Source organism: Mesoplodon mirus (genome assembly GCF_964341445.2).
Source record: "Mesoplodon mirus genome assembly, chromosome: 2".
NCBI classification, from domain to species: Eukaryota; Metazoa; Chordata; class Mammalia; order Artiodactyla; family Ziphiidae; genus Mesoplodon; species Mesoplodon mirus.
The window spans coordinates 183979268-184001370 of NC_138977.1; the positions used below are offsets into that span (position 1 = coordinate 183979268).

At 43.4% G+C, this 22103-nt stretch overlaps 1 protein-coding gene across 1 annotated transcript; it reads right to left on the bottom strand.

Annotated features, from left to right (window-relative positions):
- Positions 1–1535: 1535 nt before the first annotated feature.
- On the bottom strand, positions 1536–13084 carry MSMB (microseminoprotein beta; the record flags this gene model as incomplete). The annotated part of the gene is made up of 4 exons (XM_082643524.1): positions 1536–2005; positions 6338–6443; positions 7494–7590; positions 13010–13084. The coding sequence occupies 4 exons, from the start codon at positions 13082–13084 to the stop codon at positions 1870–1872; spliced, it is 414 nt and encodes a 137-aa protein (XP_082499650.1). The 3' UTR covers positions 1536–1869.
- Between the last annotated feature and the right edge of the window lie 9019 nt (positions 13085–22103).

Below are 22103 nucleotides of genomic sequence, written 5' to 3' on the forward strand. Positions count from 1 at the left end.
ATGATTCCATACATATGAGGTACCTACAACAGCCATATTTATAGAGACAGAAAATAGAATGGTGGTTGCCGCAGACTTGGGGAAGGGAAGTTATTGTTTAATGAGTACAGAGTTTCAGTTTGGGATGATGGGAAGTTCTGGATATGGGTGGTGGTGATGGTCGCACAGCAATGGGAGTATACTAAATGCCGCTCAATTGTTCACAAAAATGGTTAAAATGATAAATTTTGTTATGTATATCTTGCCAAAATTTTTTTAAATTCAGTAAATAAATAAATATCAGAGCCCAGGTTCCAAATTACACCATCTGACTTCAAAGCATTTTCTTGTTTGCACCATATCACACACCACACAGTTTTCTGCCCTCCACATTCCACCACTCTGTACCTCCCCTCACATTTTGGCATTAATTATCCACATTGGAATTTTATTTAGTTGTTTATTACCAGATGTTAAAATAAGAATCTTTCTGTCTTAGTTCTGACAGAGATCCCCAATACTAGCTGCTAACTGCTCCCCAGATTTCCCATCTAAGTAGGATTTGCAAAGGAAATGATTGTAATTGGGCTTTATGCATCTCACCCAAGAATAACAAGGGGCAGGGCTATCTCAGCAGACAGCAACAGGAAATGTAGGTTCAGATGCAGAAGCTAAAAGGGCTCTCATGGCCTATTAGGAGTGGAGCTGTGGAGAAAGAGGAGCTGTAGGGAATATCAGAAAGGCCCACAAAAGCCTCATGAGGAAGTAAATCATCTTAAACACTGCCACAGGCAGACGGAGCCAAGATGGCATCATACTGTCCCTCATTCCCTCTTCAATTCAGAGGCAGATTCTGGATTGAGACTTTTTTTGTAACTAAAAGTGACCAAGGCACTTTTTTATTATCTTAGGGTGACCCAAATCTAGGACCTGCCTAGACTGCTCAACTAGTCCACATAGTATGTTTGCACAGGTGGGGTTAGGGGGCAGAGGGGAAATAAAGCTCCTTACTGATTGCCCATGGATTGTTCAACAGAAGGCTCTTTGCTTGTTTGTGATCTGTCACATACACACACACCCAACTCTAAGCCCCAAGAAAGCAGGGACCTGATCTCTCTGGTTCACTACTGTATCCCCAGGCCCAGAGCACTGCCAGGCACTCAGTAAGGACCTGTTGACTGAACAAATGTTCTGTAACACAGAAACAGCAAGAGATGATCAGCATTGTCACTGTTTTAAGTCCCCAAGTTTTGAGTACTGATACTGTAGCCCTGCACCCAAGCCATTCCCCATCTACAAGGCAGGACTCCTGGCCTCTTAACACCCCACTGGGCTGCAAGTGGGCTTAGAGGCACTTCTTCCAAGCTATCCTGCTCTAACCTGCTCTAACCTCAGGCAAACACAGATTTATATGAGGGACACAGCAGATACTCTCTGAAGAACAGGAAGGAAGGATAAACATGAAAAACTCAAAGAAAATAAAGGATCTGATTTCATCTTTAAGACACATTTATATTATGAGTTTTTCAACAGATAGTGGGACACTGGGGCAGCAGAGCACAGATCTATCAGAAGCAAGAGAAGCAGCAGTGCTCCCCTGAGTAAGGGATGCACAATGATCTATGGGAGTGGAGGGAAAATAACTTTTATTCATATTTATTTTTGTCTCCTTTAAATGTTTACATGCTTTGTAATGTGTGTATTATCAATGCATACATAATTTATAAACTAAAAGTATACACATATTCAAGTGTTTGCTCAAAACATATTTGACTGATAGGTGGGGTTACACAATCACAGACTATTAGAGGCCATAGGAGAATGACGCCTGGCCTGGGAGAACCTGGGCGCCCCCAGCAGGCTGGGAGCTCTGGGCCCATGAGAAGCACATTATAACACCCATCCACTGACAGCACAAGTCTTTTCTGGGTCCTCCTGTTCCACCACTGCATAGGTGCAGGTCTCCTTGTTGAAGATTATCTGGCACTTGTTTGTGTCATAATCCACAGGTACAGCAGCACTGTCACTGAGGCAAGAACAAGGCCTGTTAGAAGGAATAGGATGTCCAGCCTCCCCAGGGCCAGCTTTGTGCCGGAAGCAGCCTTCACTCCAGGTGTCTGGGGTGCCCCTCACCTATTTAAGGTCACCTCTTGTCTGGGAACCCCAAAATGCCACCTTCAGGAATCTGCACCCATATATATATAGGACCTAGACTATGAACACAGACCATCCCTGACATTGTTGCTAAATTCCATCCCGCTCACACAGTACCACAGCAACTTCCAACAGGCCCAGAGGCAGGTCTGGACTCCTCTGAGGCCAGGCAGCTTGCTTCAGCCTGGCTCTTCTTGTCCTCCCTGCTCAAGAAGTAGCCAGCAGTACTGCTGCTTGAATGTGGGAAGGGAATGGTTTTCCCAAGCCTGGCATAGAGGCTTGTTAAGCCAGGAGCTGGCTCAGCCAACAGAAATGAGTCACTCCAGGCAGGGACCATGGAGCCCTGGGAAAAGCTGATGAAAACTGGAAACAATCTCCCCAGGGAAAATCCACCCACACATTCAAGGGTGCCAACAATTTTAGGGCTCATTGCCCTCTTGAAACCCAACTGTAAACCCCAGATTTAAATTGCCCATCCCCAAGGTGTACACAGAACAGCCATCCCCAGGGCCATTTGTGACAATGTTTCCTTCCACAAGGTGACCCTTGACTTATTTTAACAAAAGAGGACATTTCAATCCTCTTCCCAAAGGGTAATCTGGAAACCAAAGGGAAGACTGGAAGAAGCTTTGCCCAAGGCACCTGGGGTAGGTGGCCTGGGTAGTGGGGAGGCCAGAGCAGCCTGGGCCACCAACTTCAGCCTCAACTGCCACTAAGCAGCTTCAGATCTGGACAACGGCCCCTAGGGCAGGGGTCCCCGACGCCCGGGGCCAAGGACCAGTATTGGTCCGCGGCCTGTTAGGAACCGGGCCACACAGCAGGAGGTGAGCGGTGGGCGAGCGAGCGAAGCTTCATCTGCGGCTCCCCATTGCTTGCATTACCGCCTGAACCATCCCCCACCACCCCGTCCCCCACCATGGAAAAATTGTCTTCCACAAAACCGGTCCCTGGTGCTAAAAAGGTTGGGGACCACTGCCTTAGAGAGTGCAATGGGTTAAAAAATTCTCCCAGAGAAAATTTAATCAAAACGTGTATTTTGCTATCACAAAAAAAAAGTTCAGGAGGGCTTCCTTGGTGGCGCGGTGGTCGAGAGTCCGCCTGCCGATGCAGGGGACACGGGTTCGTGCCCTGGTCCGGGAAGATCCCACATGCCGCGGAGCGGCTGGGCCCAGGAGGCCACAACAGTGAGAGGCCCGCGTACCGCAAAAAAAAAAAAAAAAAGTTCATGAGAGAAATTTCATAGGTGGCGAGATAATTATAGGGGAAAGGAGTTGGCGGCTCTGAGCAGGAGAGAAAATATGCCCCTTTCCTCCACGTGGAGCGCTGTGCTAAGTGGGATAGGCAACGTGGCAGGAAAGAGGGAAGGGGCTCTGTGGGCCCTGACTAGGAGTCAGTTACTGTCCCAGGCTTGAGGGACACATAACTGGCATAGAGAAGGCATTAAATCTGTTTTAAGTTAATGAATTTATATGCAGAATCTCATTTAACTAATTAATTTATTTTTTTGGCCGCACTCGTGGCTTGCGGGATCTTAGTTCCCCAACCAGAGATTGAACCCAGACACTCAGCAGCGAAAGCACCGAGTCCTAACCACTGGACTGCCAGGAACCCCCTCATTTAATTCTCATCTCCACCTGATGATCCCTATTTTACAGTGAGGAAACCGAGGCTCAGAGAGATTAAGAAACTTATACAGGGCACACAACTGGTATACAAAGGAATGGAGATTCAGACTCAGTTACTTTGGCTCCAGCATCGAGCCTCTTCCCACTTCACTGTTTTCCACACTAGGTCCACAGGACCCCTAGAAGAGGGTCATATTGACGTGGCTGTGATGATGCATCACTGAGTGGGGTGGGAGGGTGTCAAATTCAGTTGATAAGGGTGCTTTGGCCAATCTGGAGGTGCACTCTGATGTCAGAGAGGAAGAGCTCACTGGGCCTTAACCTTGCTGATACAATCGCACTCCAGAATCACATTGACACTCTGATACAAAGACAATATCAAATTTCAGGAGCACAAAATCAAGGTTCAGTTGTAATACGCAGTGACCCAGCCAAGCCTATATCTGCAAACCTGCTTCAGGCAGCCAGACATGCAGTCTCTGGATCTGATATTCCTCTTGTTCCATTTAGCACTTAGCATGGGGCATGCTCAACAAATGTATTCAGAACTTTCCAGATACTTAAACTTCAGTAGCATTCAGATGTTCTAAGTCAAGTGCTTGTTCTTCTACTTCCTGGTGGTATGGTAAGACTCTCTGAGGCACTTGTTAAAATTCAAATTGCATGGCCTCCTATAAATTCTGATTTGGTAGGTTTGGGGGTGGGCCCCAGGAATCTGTATTTCATCAAGCCTCTCAGAGGAGTCTGTGATCAGGCAAGTTTGGGAAACACTACTTTATGCCAATGCTTCTATCATCAAAGCCACTCCTGTTCTTGCAAAACACTATAGGGCCAAGGCTGATGTGAAGACATCAGATGGATGGGGGGCGGGGGGGAGTGGAGGTGGAGTGGCTGATTTGGATGTAACTACGGAGGAAACAGGGCCATGCTGCAGATATTCTGTTTTATTGGCCCAAGTACCAGAACTTTGGAGTCCACAGTAACCCAGCAGAAAACATCTGCACGACCTTTGGGCTGACGTGAGTTAAACTTGAGCAGTGAAGCAACTTCGGGTTTAGAGTTTAGGTTCACTACAGATCATCCTTTACTCCCCACATCCATTCCCTCTGCCTGTGTTCAGAGCCACTCCTGTTCCTGCAAATTGTCACGGGCCAAGCAAGACTGAATTGAAAACCAGCTCACTTCTAGAATAGCTTCAGACTACTGGGTACACTATCCTGTCTTCAGCAACCCATATGGATTTAGATATTTAATAATGAAGGTTATTTATCAAGATTCAAAAACAACTTAAAAGAAATAAGACTGAGGTAGAAGCAACCCATTAACAGATGTATGGATAAACAAAATGTGAGATATATAATATATATAATTTAATATATTTAATATAATTTTTTTTTACTTTTTAGGGCTGAATGTTCACTGTATATACAGTGAACATTATTCAGCTCTAAAAAGGAAGGAAATTCTAAGACATGCTACAACATGGGTGATTCTAGAGGATGTTACAGTGATATAAGCCAGTGTAGGGGTTCAGGACAAGCCTCCCCTAAATGTGCCACTTTTGCATGAGGATTATTCTGAGCTAAAGGCAATAGACACCTTGCAGGTTCAAGACAAACTACTGCCCCACTAACTACCTAGGTAGTATTAAATTGAGGATTCTTCCCAGAGAAGAGTTATTACCAGAGATAAATTTTATTTAAGTGACCCCGTTTATATGTCATAGTAAACATCTAATTACCAAACATATACTCTTATTCTTATCATCCTGTAAATGACTCTCCTGTCCTTGGAAGCCCCAAGCCCCTATCCCATTCCTTAGCTCAGGATGGCACATATACCTCATTTTACCTGCCTTTAGGTTTATCTCTCTAAACCTCTCATGTATGTGGGTTTCCCGTATATATGAAATTAAATTTGACTTTTTTCCTGTTAATCTGTCTCATGTCAATTGAATTCTTAACCAGAAGAACCTAGAATGGTGGAGGAAAGTTTTCTTCCTTCCCAATACCAGTCATAAAAGGACAAATCCTGTACAATTCCACTTAGGGTTGTCGAATTCACAGAAACAGAGAGTAGATGGTGGTTGCCAGGAGCTGGGGGGAGGAGGAGATGGGGTGTTATTGTTTAATGGATAGGAGTTTCAGTTGGGAAGATGAAAAATTTCTGGAGATGGATGGTGGAGACGGTTGTATAAAATTGTGAATGTACTTAATGCCACTGAACATAACTTTTTAAATGGTTAGGGACTTCCCTGGTGGTCCAGTGGTTAAGACCCTGCACTCTCAATGCAGGGGGCACAGGTTCAATCCTTGATCAGGAAACTAAGATCCCACATGCCACACGGTGAAGCCAAAAACCCAAACAAACAAACAAAAACCAAAAAAGTGGATAAAATTCTAAATTTTATGTTATGTATATTTTATCACAGTTTTAAAAAAAGGAAAAAAAAGAAAGGAAAAGAAATAGGACTGAAAACTAAACCCCCTTCGGGATATGATTTTGAAAGAGGGAGTAGCTGTTCCTCAGACAGCACAGCAGCTGCCTCCGCCTCTCAGCCCTGTTGGCTTGAGACTTACGTGTTGCAACAGTTAATTCCACCTCGGTCACAAGTACACTCCTCACAGTTCTCAGTGTTCCACTTTGAGTTCAGCGGGTGCATGACTCCATCGAGATCCTTGCATTCTAAAATAATACATGTGGTATCATCAGCACGGTCCCAAAGTCATGCACCCAGAACAAGGCTTGTAGGACACTGGGGCCAGCCCATGCCCTATGCACACCACCCAGAGAGGGAGAATCTCGGTGACTTTAAAGGCATATAAGAAATGTGCTCAGGTGTTCACTTGTGGCTAAATTCCAGTACTATCCAACTCATGCCACTGATCATGTTTTCTTACAGCAAGATTAAATCTATCCAGAGTTTGTTTCAGAACACACATTTCAAGAAAATATAAGCCCCTCTCGCTATTATGAGCCTAGGGGTACTTAGGGTGAATTTTTTTCTGGTATATTATGTCTGGATAAACGCCTCATTTCTCCTCTTCCCTTTGCTTTGCTTTTTCACCCCCAATGCACATGTGAAACATCTTGGGCATTAAAAAAAAATCTATGCCTGGGTCCCAACCCAGAACCATGAAATCAGAATCTCTGGACATGGGGTCCAGGCTGCCATATTTTTTAGAAAGCTCCCCCAACAGGTTCAAATGTTCAACCAAGAATGAGAACCACTGCTCTAGATCCATGGTGGTCCATGTGTACTTGAGGGACGATCAACATCAGCACCACCTGAGGCCGTGAGACATGAAGACTCTCAGTCCACTCCATGCACACAGAATCAGAACCTGTACTTTAACAAGATTCCCAGAGGGTTTGCATGCACATTTAGAGTTTGAGAAGTACTAGAATAATCAATGACTCTTAACCCTAACTGCATGTAGGAGTCAATCAAGAAGCTTCTAAATGTGTAGCTCCTATCCCAGTGATTCTGATTTACCTGGTCTTGAATGGAAACCATCTGAGCATTAGTAAGCTTCAAAAGCTCTCCAGGCAATTCTCATATAGCTAAGATTGAGAACCACTATCCTGTTCAAATGGCAAGCTGAAGTCCCTCATTTTACTCCATTTATGTATCTGCCCTAACCTTCTATCTCATGTAGATTTAAGGGCATTCATGTGCCAACAGGTTATATCTACCAAGATGCAGTCAAATAACATTGAAAAGCCAGGACTTACTATTAGGTGTAGAGTTCTGATTAGATATGATATAGCACTGGGCATTGCATAAAGTCACGAAGGTGGCTAAAACCACGAGGCTACCCAGAAGAGCATTCTGTAATGTAAAGAAGGGTCAGGGAAGAAGAATGAATGAATTCAGTTGTAATCATTGACTGCGTATCCTGTATGGAGGTCCCTGCTAGGCTCTGACAAGTGGTTTGAAGGTAGAGCTTCTACCTTCAGATAATCTAGCAGAGGAACAAGATCTATACAAGTTACTAAAATAAACTGGGGAGAAAGCAAAATGTGAGTGAAAAGTCATAGAGCAATAAGGTTAGTGTTCTATTTTATTACAGAGGAGGTTCAGGAAACCCTTGTGGATAAGAGATTTTTAGCTATTTGCAGAGCATGTATAATTTAAAGGACAGAAATGAGGGAGTGAGAAGAGTTTCAGGAAGATAATAAAACATTGACAAAGATACGGAGACAAAGAAAACGCAATTGGAGACTTGCTGGAGCTAACTGGGTTAGTTAGAGTTCTTAGACCACAAGGGAGAGAACTTCATTTTCCAGATGATAAAGGCATTGTTGATGGCTGATGAACATATCAGCTCCTCTATGCTGATACTGGATCTGTAGGACAAAGGAAAGTATCAAGCTGCTCTTGTCATCATTTTGAGATGAGCAAGCAAAACATAGAAACAAACTTTATGGTGGGGATTTCCAAGAACCTTTTAAAAAGGAAGATGTGGTGAGACAGTCTTTGAGACGGTGTGATAAGCGGGTCTCACCTGCTCATTTGCAGCTGTTTCCTTCAAATGGGATGCGGTGTTACAGCGCAGTGGTTGCCAGGCAGCTACCACCTGGCTTTGAATTCCAGCTCAGCCCACAACTAGCCATGTGAATATCTAACCATTCTAAGCCTCAGTTACCTGCTCTGTAAAGTGGAGATAAAAAGAGTCCTGTGGGAGATCTAGAGAGCGAACTAGCAGTTACCAATGGGGAGAGGGAATGGGAGAGGGGCAATACAGGGGTAGGGGAGTAAGAGGTACAAACTATTAGGTATAAAATAAGCTACAAGGTTATATTATACAACACGAGGAATATAGCCAATATTTTATAATAACTATAAATGGAGTATAACCTTTAAAATTGTGAACCACTATACTGTATACCTGTAACATATAATATTGTACAGCAACTATACTTTAATTTAAAAAGATAATCCTGTGGGGAGGATGGAGCGATGCATGTAATATGCATGATGAATGAGACATGTGCTACACACACACTCTCCTAGACCCAGATTTTGACACCACCCCCCTGCAAAACACATACACAATTTTGTGGTGAGTAAAGCAAATAGCAGGATAAACTTTTGGGAGGAAGTCATGGAATTCGTAAAAACGTGTTCCAAGCAATGATTAATTAATGTGGCAATATGAAGACAATTTGGAAAATGGTTACAAAGAAAAGTAATATGATACTGTGATTTTAAAAAAATATTGAATCTAAAAAAAAAGATGTGGTGAGAGTACTTATTCTGTAAGATGTCTAAAATTAATTATGAGCTGATGCTACTTGAAGTAGTGTGTTACTGATATAAGAATAGAAAGACAAATAAAGGGAACAAAATAGAAAACCCAGAAAAAAATATATTTATTTATAAATAAATATATATATATAAATTTACTATAAAATAAACTTAGTCTTTGAAATCTGTAGAGAATGATTATTCAATAAATGGTATTAGAACAAGCGGTGAACTATTTGAGGAAGAAACGAAGTTAATTTTCTACTTTAGTTCCCACAATAAAATACATTCTAAAAGGATTCAAAGGTTACATTTTTACAATAAGATCATAAACTAATCACAGAAATATAGGCAAATATCTTATTCTAAGCATAAAAGGAAAAGAAAAGAAATAGATTTGAATATGTAAAAGTTGTAAGTCATAAAATTAAAAAGCAAATTTGGAGAACAACATCAATGTATGAAGAGTTTCTACATATCAACAGGAAAAAGAAAAGAATCTTTAGCTGAAAAATGATAAAACAGAATCATAATGGGATGGCAAGAATAATTATTTAAGTTCTAATACCCAAAGGGAAATAGAGGCATATATGGGAAGTAAAATGCACAAGAATGGGGACTTCCCTGGTGGCGCAGTGGTTAAGAATCCTTCTGCCAATGCAGGGGACAGGGGTTTGATCTCTGCTCCAGGAAGATCCCATATGCCGAGGAGCAACTAAGCCCATGTGCCACAACTACTGAGCCCACGTGCTGCAACTAATGAAGCCTGTGCACCTAGAGCCCGTGCTCCACAGCAAGAGAAGCCGCTGCAATGAGAAGCCGGCACACCAAAGAGTATACCGCAACAAAGAGTAGCCCCCGCTCACAACTAGAGAAAGCCCGAGTACAGCAATGAAGACCCAACGCAGCCCAAAAAAATAAAATAAATTTAAAAAATTGGGCTTCCCTGGTGGCACAGTGGTTGAGAGTCCGCCTGCTATAGACTGAATGGGCCTTTATTTATTTATTTTAGACTTTTACACACACACACACACACACACACACACACACACACATGCACAGTGGTAGAAAAAAAGAGAACATGGAGATAAGCAAAAGAAATTCTGTGAAAAAATCATTTTTTTTTTTTTGGCCATGCCATGAGGCATGTGGGATATTAGTTCCCCCACCAGGGATCAAACCCGGACCTTTGGCAATGAGAGCGCAGAGTCCTAACCACTGGACCGCCAAGGAATTCCCTCTGTGAAGTTTTTAGAAAAAAATTCTGTGGTTGTCCTGTCCAAAGAGAGCTACTGTCAACATTTTAGAGGCTTTCCTTTAAGAGCTTTCTAGGTATATTTTCATTTAGGAAAGGAAAAATCATAAGCACTTTTTTCCACGATAGAACATTGTACATAATACTATACATAGGCTATAGAACGTTGTTATATAATCTGCTTTTCTCATTTAGCAGTGCTATGACCATCTTTGCATATCAATAAATATAGGTCAGGTTGTTTCTGACTTTTTTAAAAATTAGGAACACCAAACTAGGAATTTTATCCTTTAGATAAAAATTTCCCCACACTTATGTTACTTTCCTTAGGACATATTTATAAAGGTAGAAATTCTGGGTTGGAGGTATTATTATTTTATTATTTGCTCATCTGAAAGGTGGGAAATGTTACTTTGTTTTAATTTTCGCTGATAATCGGCAAGATTGGACATTTTTGGTATATTTATTTGCTGTATTTCTGCTTTTGTGGGTAGCCCATTCACTTGTAATTTTACCTATTTTTCTGTTTTGATGGTATTTATATTTTTCTTCTGAATGAGTAAATAGGTTCTTAATATATTAAAGATATTAATCTTCAACTGTCACAAATGTTACAAATATTTTCCTCACTTTTTCATAGTCAGAACACTGCCTCTGGAGATTGAACTAAGGAATGAGACATTTTCCTCATTTCTAATTTTACCTTTAAAGTGATATTTTGACATATAGAGATTTTAAACTTTTACTTAGATCTATCAAGTATTTACTATACAGTTTCTGCTTTTATTTATGTATGATTAATAACTAGAAAGGTCATGAGGACTCTTTTGGGGGTGTACCACATTTGAGAACATTTTACTTTTAAATAGATAACACCTGTATCTGATAAAAACATTATTTAAAAAAAACACTCTTTCACTTGTCTCCCAGTCGCTCAGTTCCTCTAGCTAGAACTCCTGGCTATTACTGATTTCTGAAATATCCATCTTCCTAGAGATGGTCTATACATACACGTGTGTGTGCACATGCATTTTGGAACACCATTCATAGAATATTGCACACACTGTCCTGCATTTTGCTTTTTCAAAAAGCAAAGTGCTCTATTCTTTTTAATACCTGCCTAATATCCTACAGTCTGGCTGTAGGATACCCAGTCTCCTATTGATGAGATGGCTATTTAAGTTGCTTCCAAGTTTTGCTTTTACTAACCATGCTGCTACAAATATGCCTCTGAGCCCCATTCCCATTAAAAACAAAAAACAAAAAAAAAAACCCTTTTTTATCTTTAAATAATTTAAGACTCAGAAGAAGTTGCAAAAGTAGTACAGAGAGTTTCTGTGTATCATCAGGCAGCTTCTGCCAATGATAACATCTTAAATAACCATGGAACATTTTCAAACCCACAAGAAATTGACATTGGTACAATGTGCAATACTAAAACTAAACTATAACTTTATTCTGATTTTATCAGTTTTTATATGCACTTTTTGGTGTGTCCAGTTCCCATTTAACATCATTCCACTTGGCTTTCTGGGCCTTTTCTACCCATGTTACTTTCGAAGCTGGGTGGGGTAAGTGGAGGCACCCTGACACACATGACATCTCACACTGGCTTTGTCACTTGCCCAAAGTAACAGTAGACATTGCCTAACCTCTTCATAATTGACAATCTCCACTAGATGGCTTTTATAAAGGTCTTCAATACATTTTCTATTTATTTCTGTGTGTGTGTGTGTGTGTGTGTGTGTGTCTGGTATAGTAGGAAAAGTCAAGGATTCATACCACTTTAAAAATATTTTACAAATTTGATCCATACCTTTCCCTGTAAAAGTGGAAATGATAAAATACAAACAAATATAACAGATTGGTCCAAGGGAAAAAAGATTTCAACTAGGCCAATGACTGCACAGCTGCCTGGGTGTATGATCCTGGGCAACAAACTTGAAAGGAGTGGCACAAGCTTCATAGTGTTTGAACGTATTGCTTAGGGAAGCTTAGGATCATGGGCTCTGCAGGCAGACAGACCAGGCCTGTAATCTGGATTCCAAAATGTTTACTATGTGATCTTGGGCAAGTTACTTTACCTCTCTGTGATTAACTCTTCATTGAAAACGGGGATTATAATAGCACCTACTCTGTCCAGTTGTTCTGAAAATTAAATGAGGTAAAAGTACTAAAAGTGGGGCTTCCCTGGTGGCGCAGTGGTTGAGAGTCCGCCTGCAGATGCAGGGGACACGGGTTCGTGTCCCGGTCTGGGAGGATCCCACATGCCGCAGAGCGGCTGAGCCCGTGAGCCATGGCCGCTGAGCCTGCACATCCGGAGCCTGTGCTCCACAATGGGAGAGGCCACAACAGTGAGAGGCCCGTGTACCGCAAAAAAAAAAAAAAAGTACTGAAAGTAAAGTCAGATCAGGTCACTCCTCCAGCAGCTTCTCATCCTGCTCAGAGTCCAGGCTGGAGTCCTTCAGGGCCTGTCAGCTCCTCCATGACCCTTGCCCCTCGCCCCTCTGGCCTTGTCTTCCCTACAGGCCACTCCCAGGCTCCATTCTGCTGGCCTCACCCTCCTTGCTAACCCCCAGACGCCTCCAGATCTTTGCCCAAATGTCACCTTCTTAGGAGGTCCTTCCCTGAGCGAATACAGACCATCTCACCCATAGGCCTGTCCTCACACTCCCCTCCTCCCCACCTTCCCTGCTTTATTTCTCTGCGAGGCACTGATCATTGCCCCACCTAAGACATAGTTACCTGTTTGTCATTGTCTGCCTCCCCCAGAGAGAATATCAGCTCCTTTACAGCTGACACTTTAACTCTTTTGTTCATGGCTTTATTCCCAACACTCAGAAAAGTGCCCGGCACAGAGTAGGGGCTCAACAATACATGTTGAGGGATTGAATAACAAAAAAGTGCTTTCACAATTCCTGACTCCCAGCACGTCCTCTATAAATGGAGCCACAGCTGTGCTGCTGCTGTTGTATAAACCGAGAACGGTGATAAACAGCCACCAGGCCTGCCATGAGATTTAAATTAAACCATGTATGTGGAAGGGGTTGTAGAAACCGTAAAGTGCTAAGCAAATAGGGGGTGAGAGTTTTTATTACAAGGCTGTTTACTGATAAGCCTTTTACTCATTAGAGACTCTGTTCATTGTTTGGACTGATCCTTGGGTCTCAACAGAGCTCACAGCCTGTCAGAGAATAACCACATACAGATTAGTTTGTCCCCAGCGGTGTGCAAAGCTTCTGCTCCATGTTCTGCCTGTCCACCTTGCCATCATAAACACTTGGCGAAGGGCATGCCTGCTCTCCACCTTGCCCCAGGAATGTGTGTCAGCCTCTTTCTCCACCCAAGTCACTACTGGCCTCTGGGGGCATTTGCCATGCCATCCCAGGCTCCAACTATCCAGAGAAAAAATATTTCATTACTCTCCTTTGAAATGGACCTTCAAGGCAAGGAGTGTTGTGCCAGCATATTTAATATTGCTGTAGTTAAAAAGGACAATGTGAAACACTGTCAGGGAAGCTGGCTTGCTTGGCAGACAGGTCTTTATGGGGAGTAATGTCCTGCTGGGGTTGCAGTGTTCTAGGCTGTGAAGCTCTGCAGAGAAAGTTGGGTCTCTGGACAAACCCATTGCATGTTCTGATCTGTGAACCCACATGCTTGTACCAAACTCCCAAGAAGCCCATATACGAATGCTGACCTAACAAGGTCTGTTTATCACACTGGGCAGCACAAAAGGGAAAAGGAACTACACATGTCGGGAGGCTGCCCTGTGGCAACACTCCAGTGGCCCAGTCAGAGGGGTTCCCTGTGAGGTCTCTGAGTATCCCCACTCTGCAGATGAGGACAGAAGGCCCTCTCACTATCCCACAGCTTGTAAACGGGAGTACCTGGAATGGAACTCAGATCTGCTGGCTCCCCACCTCACTCTCTCCTGTATCTCACTGCATCTGTTGGCCACAGTCTCTTCCTTTAGAAAATGCAGCCTGGGGAGCTGGTGAGTGCAGAATCAGAGCAAGGAGATTTAGTGTAGAGGCTAAGACAGAAGTAGGTTCTAATCCAAGTTCTGTCTCTAAAACATGGGGCAAAGTTCTTAACATCTCTGATCCTTATTTTCCTCATTTATTAAGTAGGTATGATGATCTCCACCTCAAAGGATTGGCCTGAAAAAATAATGAGCAATGTGTCTAAAGTGTTCAACCCGGGCTTCCCTGGTGGCGCAGTGGTTGAGAGTCCGCCTGTCAATGCAGGGGACACGGGTTCGTGCCCCGGTCCGGGAGGATCCCACATGCCGCAGAGTGGCTGGGCCCGTGAGCCATGGCCGCTGGGTCTGCGTGTCCGGAGCCTGTGCTCCGCAACGGGAGAGGCCACAACAGTGAGAGGCCCGTGTACGCAAATAAATAAATAAATAAATAAATAAATAAATAAATAAATAAAGTGTTCAACCCAGTGCCAGATAAAGGGTGATGTCATCTTTTTTGTTATGGAAGTATAGTTAATGTACAATATTATGTTAGTTTCAGGTGTACAACATAGTAATTCAACATTTAAATACATTACAAAACAATCACCACAATAAGTCTAGTAACCATCTGTCTCCATACAGTTATTACAGTTTTATTGACATATTCCTTATGTTGTATATTACATCCCTTTGATTTATTTATTTTATAACTGAAAGTTTGTACTTCTTAATCCCTTTCACCTGTTTCATCCAAGCCCCCACCTCCCTTCCCTCTGGTAACCACTGGTCTTTTCTCTGTATCTATGAGTCTGTTTTCTTTTTCTTTGTTCATTTGTTTTGCGTTTTCATATGTTCCACATATAAGTGAAATAATATGGTATTGGTCTTTCCCTGACTTATTTCACTTAGCGTAATACCCTCTAGATCCATCCATGTTGTTGCAAATGGCAAGATTTCATTCTTTTTCATGGCTGAGTAATATTCCATCATATACCACATCTTTTTTATCCATTCATCTATCAATGGACACTTAGGTTGCTTCCATATCTTGGCTATTGTAAATAATGCAGCAATGAACAGAGAGGTGTATATATCTTTTTGAGTTAATGTTTTCATTTTCTTCAGGTAAATACTCAGAAGTGGAATTACGGGATTGTATGGTAGTTCTATTTTTAATTTTGGGGGGAACCTCCACACTCTTTTCCATAGTCACTGCACCAATTTACATTTCCATCAACAGTGCACAAGGGTTTCCTTTTCTCCACATCCTCATCGATGCTTCTTGTATGTTGCCTTTATGATGATAGCCATTCCGACAGGTGTAAGGTGATTTCTCATTGTGGTTTTGATTTGCATTTCCCTGATGATTAGTTGAGCCTCTTTTCGTGTGGCTGTTGGCATCTGTATGTCTTCTTTGGAAGCTTTTGCACGGCGAAGGAAACCATCAACAAAACAAAAAGGCAACCTACTGAATGGGAGAAGATAGTTGCAAACAATACATCCTATAATGGTTAATGTCCAAAATATATAAAGATCTTAAGCAACTCAATTACAAAAAACCAAACAATCTGATTTAAAAATGGGCAAAGGATCTGAGTAGACATTTTTCCAAAGAAGACATACAAGTGGCCAACAGACACATGTCATAATTTTTAATAATGGCTGGTGCCACCAAGCAACAGCAGCTTGCTGCATCCTTCTCCCCTGGGAATCTGGTGGCCAACGCCTTCTCTACTCTGGGAAGCGTCAGTGATGCCCCTCCCAGTTCTCTCTCTGTAATGTCCCATATGCCGTAAGCTGGGGATGGTTCCACAAGCCACAAGCATGAAGCCACACTTTACTGGGAACTCACCCATCCCATCATGTGGTCTGTAGCTGGTGATTCTGGAGAAGAGAAGAGATGGAAGCAGCTACCTTCTATAGGTGGGTGATCTCTGTACACATAGGCTTTTACTTGCTAATTTCCTCTCAGAGGTAGCCTCAACTTCACATTTTATGAGATACCTCATTATAGTGAAATCTCATTATATGTGCTGGGTAAACACCTTTTCTGTGAGGTAAAAACCTTCCCTATAGTTTGGTTCTTTTCTGTAATTTCACAGATGGGCCTTTGAGAAAAGGTGGGTAAAGTATTGGCACATGCAAGAGTTTTGATGTATTTGTTTGATAAATATTGGCTGAGTGCCTGTTTAATGTCTTCTGACTGTACAGCAAACATTTTAAGTCTCAATCCAGGATTATCTTATTTTCAGAGATACAGGTTTCCTTAACTTAACCCAGGGGGATTCATGTTTGCCAAACTGATAAATGGCTGGGGACTTCCCTGATGGCTCAGTAGTTAGGAATCAGCCTGCCAATGCAGGGGACACGGGTTTGAGCCCTGGTCCGGGAAGATCCCACGTGCCATGGAGCAACTGAGCCCGTGCGCCACAACTGCTGAGACTGCGCTCTAGAGCCCGCAAGCCACAGCTACTGAAACCCATGTGCCTAGAGCCCGTGCTCTGCAACAAGAGAAGCCACCGCAACGAGAAGCCCGCTCACTGCAACAAAGAGTAGCCCCCGCTTGCCACAGCGAAAGCCCACGTGCAGCAACAAAGACCCAACACAGCCAAAAATAAATAAATAAGAAATTGATAGATGTTAAATAAATTAACATAGATTCCTGCCTGGAATGGGAGAGAGATGTTGCAAAAAGAAAAAAAAAAGCAACCATTGCTGGCTCTTTATGGGTATCCCAGTCGATTTTACAAGTGAGCCTTTAAAATGTTTCATTGTAACAAACTGCATTATATCTGTTAAACAGAAACTGTTGTAATGAGCAGAACTAGAGGGACCCTCTAAGGATTGTGTGCTTTGACTTTATGGACAAGGACTGAGACTGGGGGAGTCCAGTGACTAGCTAGTGAATTGCAGAGCTCAACGTCAGAGGGAGACGGCTAGAGTCTCAGGCAGCAGAGCAAAGGACAGATGAATAATGAAAGTGGGTCACCTCAGGTCTATCTGAAGCATAGAGATAATAGGACCAGCCTGCTTATCTCCCAGGGTGATCGTGAAGACTGAGGGAATTGACAGATGGCAAGGAACAAATATAAAACACCCTACAAACTAGGCTTTTCTTGCTATAATCATAGCAAAGAATGTTCAGGACTTCCTGATGGACAACTATTGGTCTAATTTTTAATCTCTTGGGATGAGCCATCTTTGAAGTGGGAAATATTGCTCTGCCAGCAGAAGCTCAGTCCTGCTGACATTTGATTGAGCAGGTGGTAATGGGAGAGAATATGCCATCCTCTATCACCACCTAAAACCTGATAGGCTGTTTTAAGATGGCCTTGGGAAACCAGGCTTTGAAATAGAGTCTCCATAATAGACATTGTTCCTGTAGATAATTTCTTATGGAGCCTATACAGCCAGAGAAGAATGATCAAGGCACATTTCCCGCTCAGTCTCAGCCACATTCTTGTGTCTTCTAAGTTGCTTTTTCTGGGAATTTGGGCTACTGTGGTAAGAGGTGTGACCTCATCTGACTGCAGCTTGCGATACAAAGGAGGGTGGACTCCAATGAGATGTCAGCCAGAGTGAGGTCCTCAGCACCCCACCTTCCACTGCGCCCACCCTGGCCCCACCTGGGGATCAGCCTTACAAGGCCCAAGCCCCAGATCTGCCCCACGGGCTGCTCAGCGTCCATAGAATCATACAGCCCTCCGTTGAGGCTGCTGCAGGGTGGGCTGCCCAGGATCAGGGTGGCCCCCACTCACCAGTCTTCAAGCTGATTACTTGTCTCCCATCTGTCACCCCTCCAATCCTTCTCCAGAGCCTTTCCAGATTGTTTGCACTTCTCCCACCCACCTGTGCCTCCTTCACACCCAGAAGATAATCTCACTTCTTATCTCACAGGTAACAGAGGTGAGAGCTGCTGCACCCACCCCTATACATTGACCTGCACCTTCTCCTATTCCTTCTCCTTTCCTTCCAGGTCCCTTTTCTGTACCACACTTGCCATCTATATTCCACCCCCCAACAGACACACGCCTTCCCAGGGACTTCCTTCAGCCTCCCTGTTGACAGGCAGGCTTGAAGGGTCAGATGGAAATGTATCCAGCATGCGAGAATTGCCGAGTTCCCAGCCAGGGAAAGCGTGATCCTCACCAAAGAGCCATCCTCCCCTGAAGGCCCACCCAGCCGCCTGTCAGTTTTTCACTGTAGAGTCTGATACCCCACGGCAGGACCAGTTTCTGCATTAGCCAGGATACTGTCAGAAGTGTTAGAAAAATGAACTCAAGTGAACGTAGGCAATGTTTTGGGTTCATGCGTTCAGTCCAGAACTGAACTAGTTTCTGGATTTAGGGGCTCAGACTATGTCAGACCTTGTGATAGAGTTTTTACTCTCCAGAAACCAGAAAGATGGAGGCCAATGATAGTCCATGTATTAATTTATGCCAAAATAATATTTCCATTTATTTCAATACGATAAGATGAATTCACTGCCGTATGCCAAAAGATGCAGCACAGGGTCTTTTACAATATCAGAGATGCTGTAGGGTGAACCCCTAACACTGGGCAAGGGTGGCAGTGGGACAGAAATTCTGTAGTTCCAAGGAAAACTTACAGTGACACTGGGAAGCCACATGTAGAACAGCAAGAATGTCACAGGTGTGGGTTTCCTGAGCCATCCTGGTTCACTGTAAATGCCATCAGCCACATCTACCCTAGGTAAGTGTTGAAAGAATGTGCTCGAAGCTGACAAGCCAGGGCACCAGGAAAATTGCTGGTGAATAATTTTTTTTTCTGTAAGGCAATTGGAATGCTTACCTAGAAGAGTGTGAAAACAACAGAAACAAATGAAACACTGAAACAGAGATAGAGCTAAAGCAAACATGTCTGGGATTAACCACTGAGAACCTGAGAAGAAAAACCAGGTTTTGTTCCAGAGAAAGGGGAGACCCAGGCATCCTCAAGGAGGCTCAGAAGTCTCATTTGTCAAGTGGATTAAAGGCTATTTGGTCAATGATCATGTGTTTACAGCTTAGAATGACTGTGCGAAGAACCCAGGAACCACTGCCTCCCTGACCTTGATGGGGGCTGTGCAAAGACTGCACCCTTTGTCAAGCTGATGCTCGCCTTCTTTTGAAGATAAGACGATGACAATAAGACTCTGTGGACAGATAGTCTGTTTCTTATTTCAGGATGGTAAGCAAAACGTTGAGCAACCAGCATGACTAACCACTGGCCCACCAGTACAGGTGCCAGCAATGCGTCTGGGGGACCCTGCTCTGCCAGGTGTTACCTCTTCTATTTCTGTGTCTGCTGAGGTGTAGAGGGGTCAGGATACTCAGTACGGTGAGTGGAGGCACTCAGGGGTCTCAGGGCAGTGGCCACTGATCCGCCAGGACACCTGAACTGATGCCCACCAGCATTGCCAGCTCCGATGCTCTCTCATCATAGAGCACCTGCAAAGTAAATGTGGCCCCCAGAATCAGAGAAGAAAGTCAGCCAGCAACACTCACGGTCTCACTATGAGCAGAGTCTTCCGGAACCACCTGAGGATTGAGGGCTAAGAGGTAGGAGCAGGGCAGTAGCCAACACATCAGGCCTCTTATAACTGCTTACATGCATTCCCTCATTGAGTTTTCACTGCAACACTACAAAACAGGCACTCTCACTCCCATTTTACTAGTGGCACAATTGAGGTTTAGAGGGATGGAGAAATCTATCTGGGTTTTTCAGGTGGTGAGAGGAGGCTGGATTTGTACCCAGGCCTGCTGACTCAAAACCTGTGCTCCTTTTTTTTAAAATTATTTTTTAAACCATTTTTTAAGATTGAAATATAATTTACAATGTTGTGTTAGTTTCAGGTGTACAGCAAAGTGATCCTGAAAAAGAATCTGATTTCTTGTTCAGATTCTTTTCCATTATACGTTATTATAAGATGTTGAGTATAGTTCCACGTGCCATGCAGTAGGTCCTTGTTGTTTACCTATTTTATACATAGTAGTGTGTGTATGTTAGTCCCAAACTCCTAATTTATCCCTCTCCCCTTTCCCCTTTGGTAACCATAAGTTTGTTTTCTATGTCTGTGAGTCTATTTCTGTCTTGTAAATAAGTTCATTTGCATCATTTGTTTTTAGATTCCACATATAACTGTCCTCCTTTTATGGACAGATGTTACATCCCTCACACACCTGCCTGAAGGGCCTGCAGCAGCTGGATTCAAGCAAAAAGAACTAAGCACCATTGAACCAGAGCACCAGGATGGCAGCTGCCACCTGGATGGGGTTTTCGGGCCAGGGGTGTCCACTGCTCTCCTCCTTTCCCTTCCTCCTCTCTTGACGATGAGTTTGAGCCTCCTGTGACCTTTGGCATCAGGAAATTCCAATAGATGCTAACCAGCCTAACAAGTTAGGCCAGGGTTAACAACCCACATGTTTTTGTTTTTATTTTTCAAACCACCCTTCTTTATAGGCATTCACTGGGAAAATAAGTGTCTCTCAGGCATGGTTAACTAACATTTGCCACGGAGGCAAAGGAGTAAAGGAGCGTAGAGCTAATTCAGTATGTGACTTTGGGAAAACTGATCACCCTCCCCAGGTCTGGGATTCCTCTTTGGCAACTGAGGGAGAGCCCTCTCTAGGAGCGGCAAGCTCAAATGCTTCAGGGGCAAATCAAGCAATGTATCCGAGTGAAGTGGGTGTGGTGTTTAGACATTAAACACAAGGTAAGAAGAGCCTTCACTGTGAGTAACTTTACCTTCTCTGTTTCTCATGAAATGTGTTATCACTTCCAGCCTGTTTTGCTTTATCTCAGTTCTGACAGAGACATATGTATAACAAGTAAGAGGGAACTGGGCGAGTGTGATGATAAGTGACTGCTGACACCCAGCCCAGTTTGGGGAGACAATAGGGATGGTGGGCTTCGTACTGGCCCAGGGAGTGTTAGTAACCCACGTCCAAAGGGCCAGCAGAACTACACACTAGCTAACTGTTTTAAAACCTCAGTTATACCAGACAAGTAGGAAATCCAGGTTTTATGTGAAGTCTCCCGATTGTTAAATAATGGCCAAGATGCAGTTGTTTTAAAATACCATCCAGGCTAAATAAAATGTTGGTGGGTTAAATCCCACTTAGGAGGTTTTGAGTCTGTGACCTCACTCCTAGATAATATCTAAGGGTCTGTCTGCCTGGATTCTTTAGAAAGTAGAGAAAAAACGTTCACGTTAACATTTTGCTGGGAATACAATTCTAGGGAACCAAGAATGAGGGGAAATTAAAGTGAGGCAGGGAAGGAGGGAGTGAGGTAATGAGCTGGCCACAGCTTTGCCACAATGAAGCTGATTTCTCTGTCTTGTGGGACATCTTCAGAATCTGTATGGGGAATTCCCTGGCAATCCAGTGGTTAGGACTCTGTGCTGTCATGGCTGAGGGCCTGGGTTCAATCTCTGGTTGGGGAACTAAGATCCCACAAGCTGCATGGTGCAGCCAAAAAAATAAAATTAAAAAAATAAAGAAAAGAATCTGCATGAAAGTCTTTTGCCTTGGAAGTTTTGAGTAGAGGAGGCATGGAAGAGGGTGAGCAACATATCTGCTGGTTTCCTCCCATTTCCTTGCTCACTGGTCAAAATCCACACATATTGGAGTTAATTCTAGATTTAACTTATGGCTGCAACAACCATCTGCCCACCAGCCACTGGGGAGGCCAGAGCCTCTGTGGGTAAACTCTTGCACCAATGGATGCTCACAGAAGTTAGGCTCCTACCCTCCCACAGAGATTGGGAGATGGAGACCCCATTCTTCTTGATGATTACATTTCAAAGGGATAGCTCCCAGGTCCTTGAGAAATCAATTCCTGGGTTACAGAAGATGCATCTCAGTGAGACAGAGA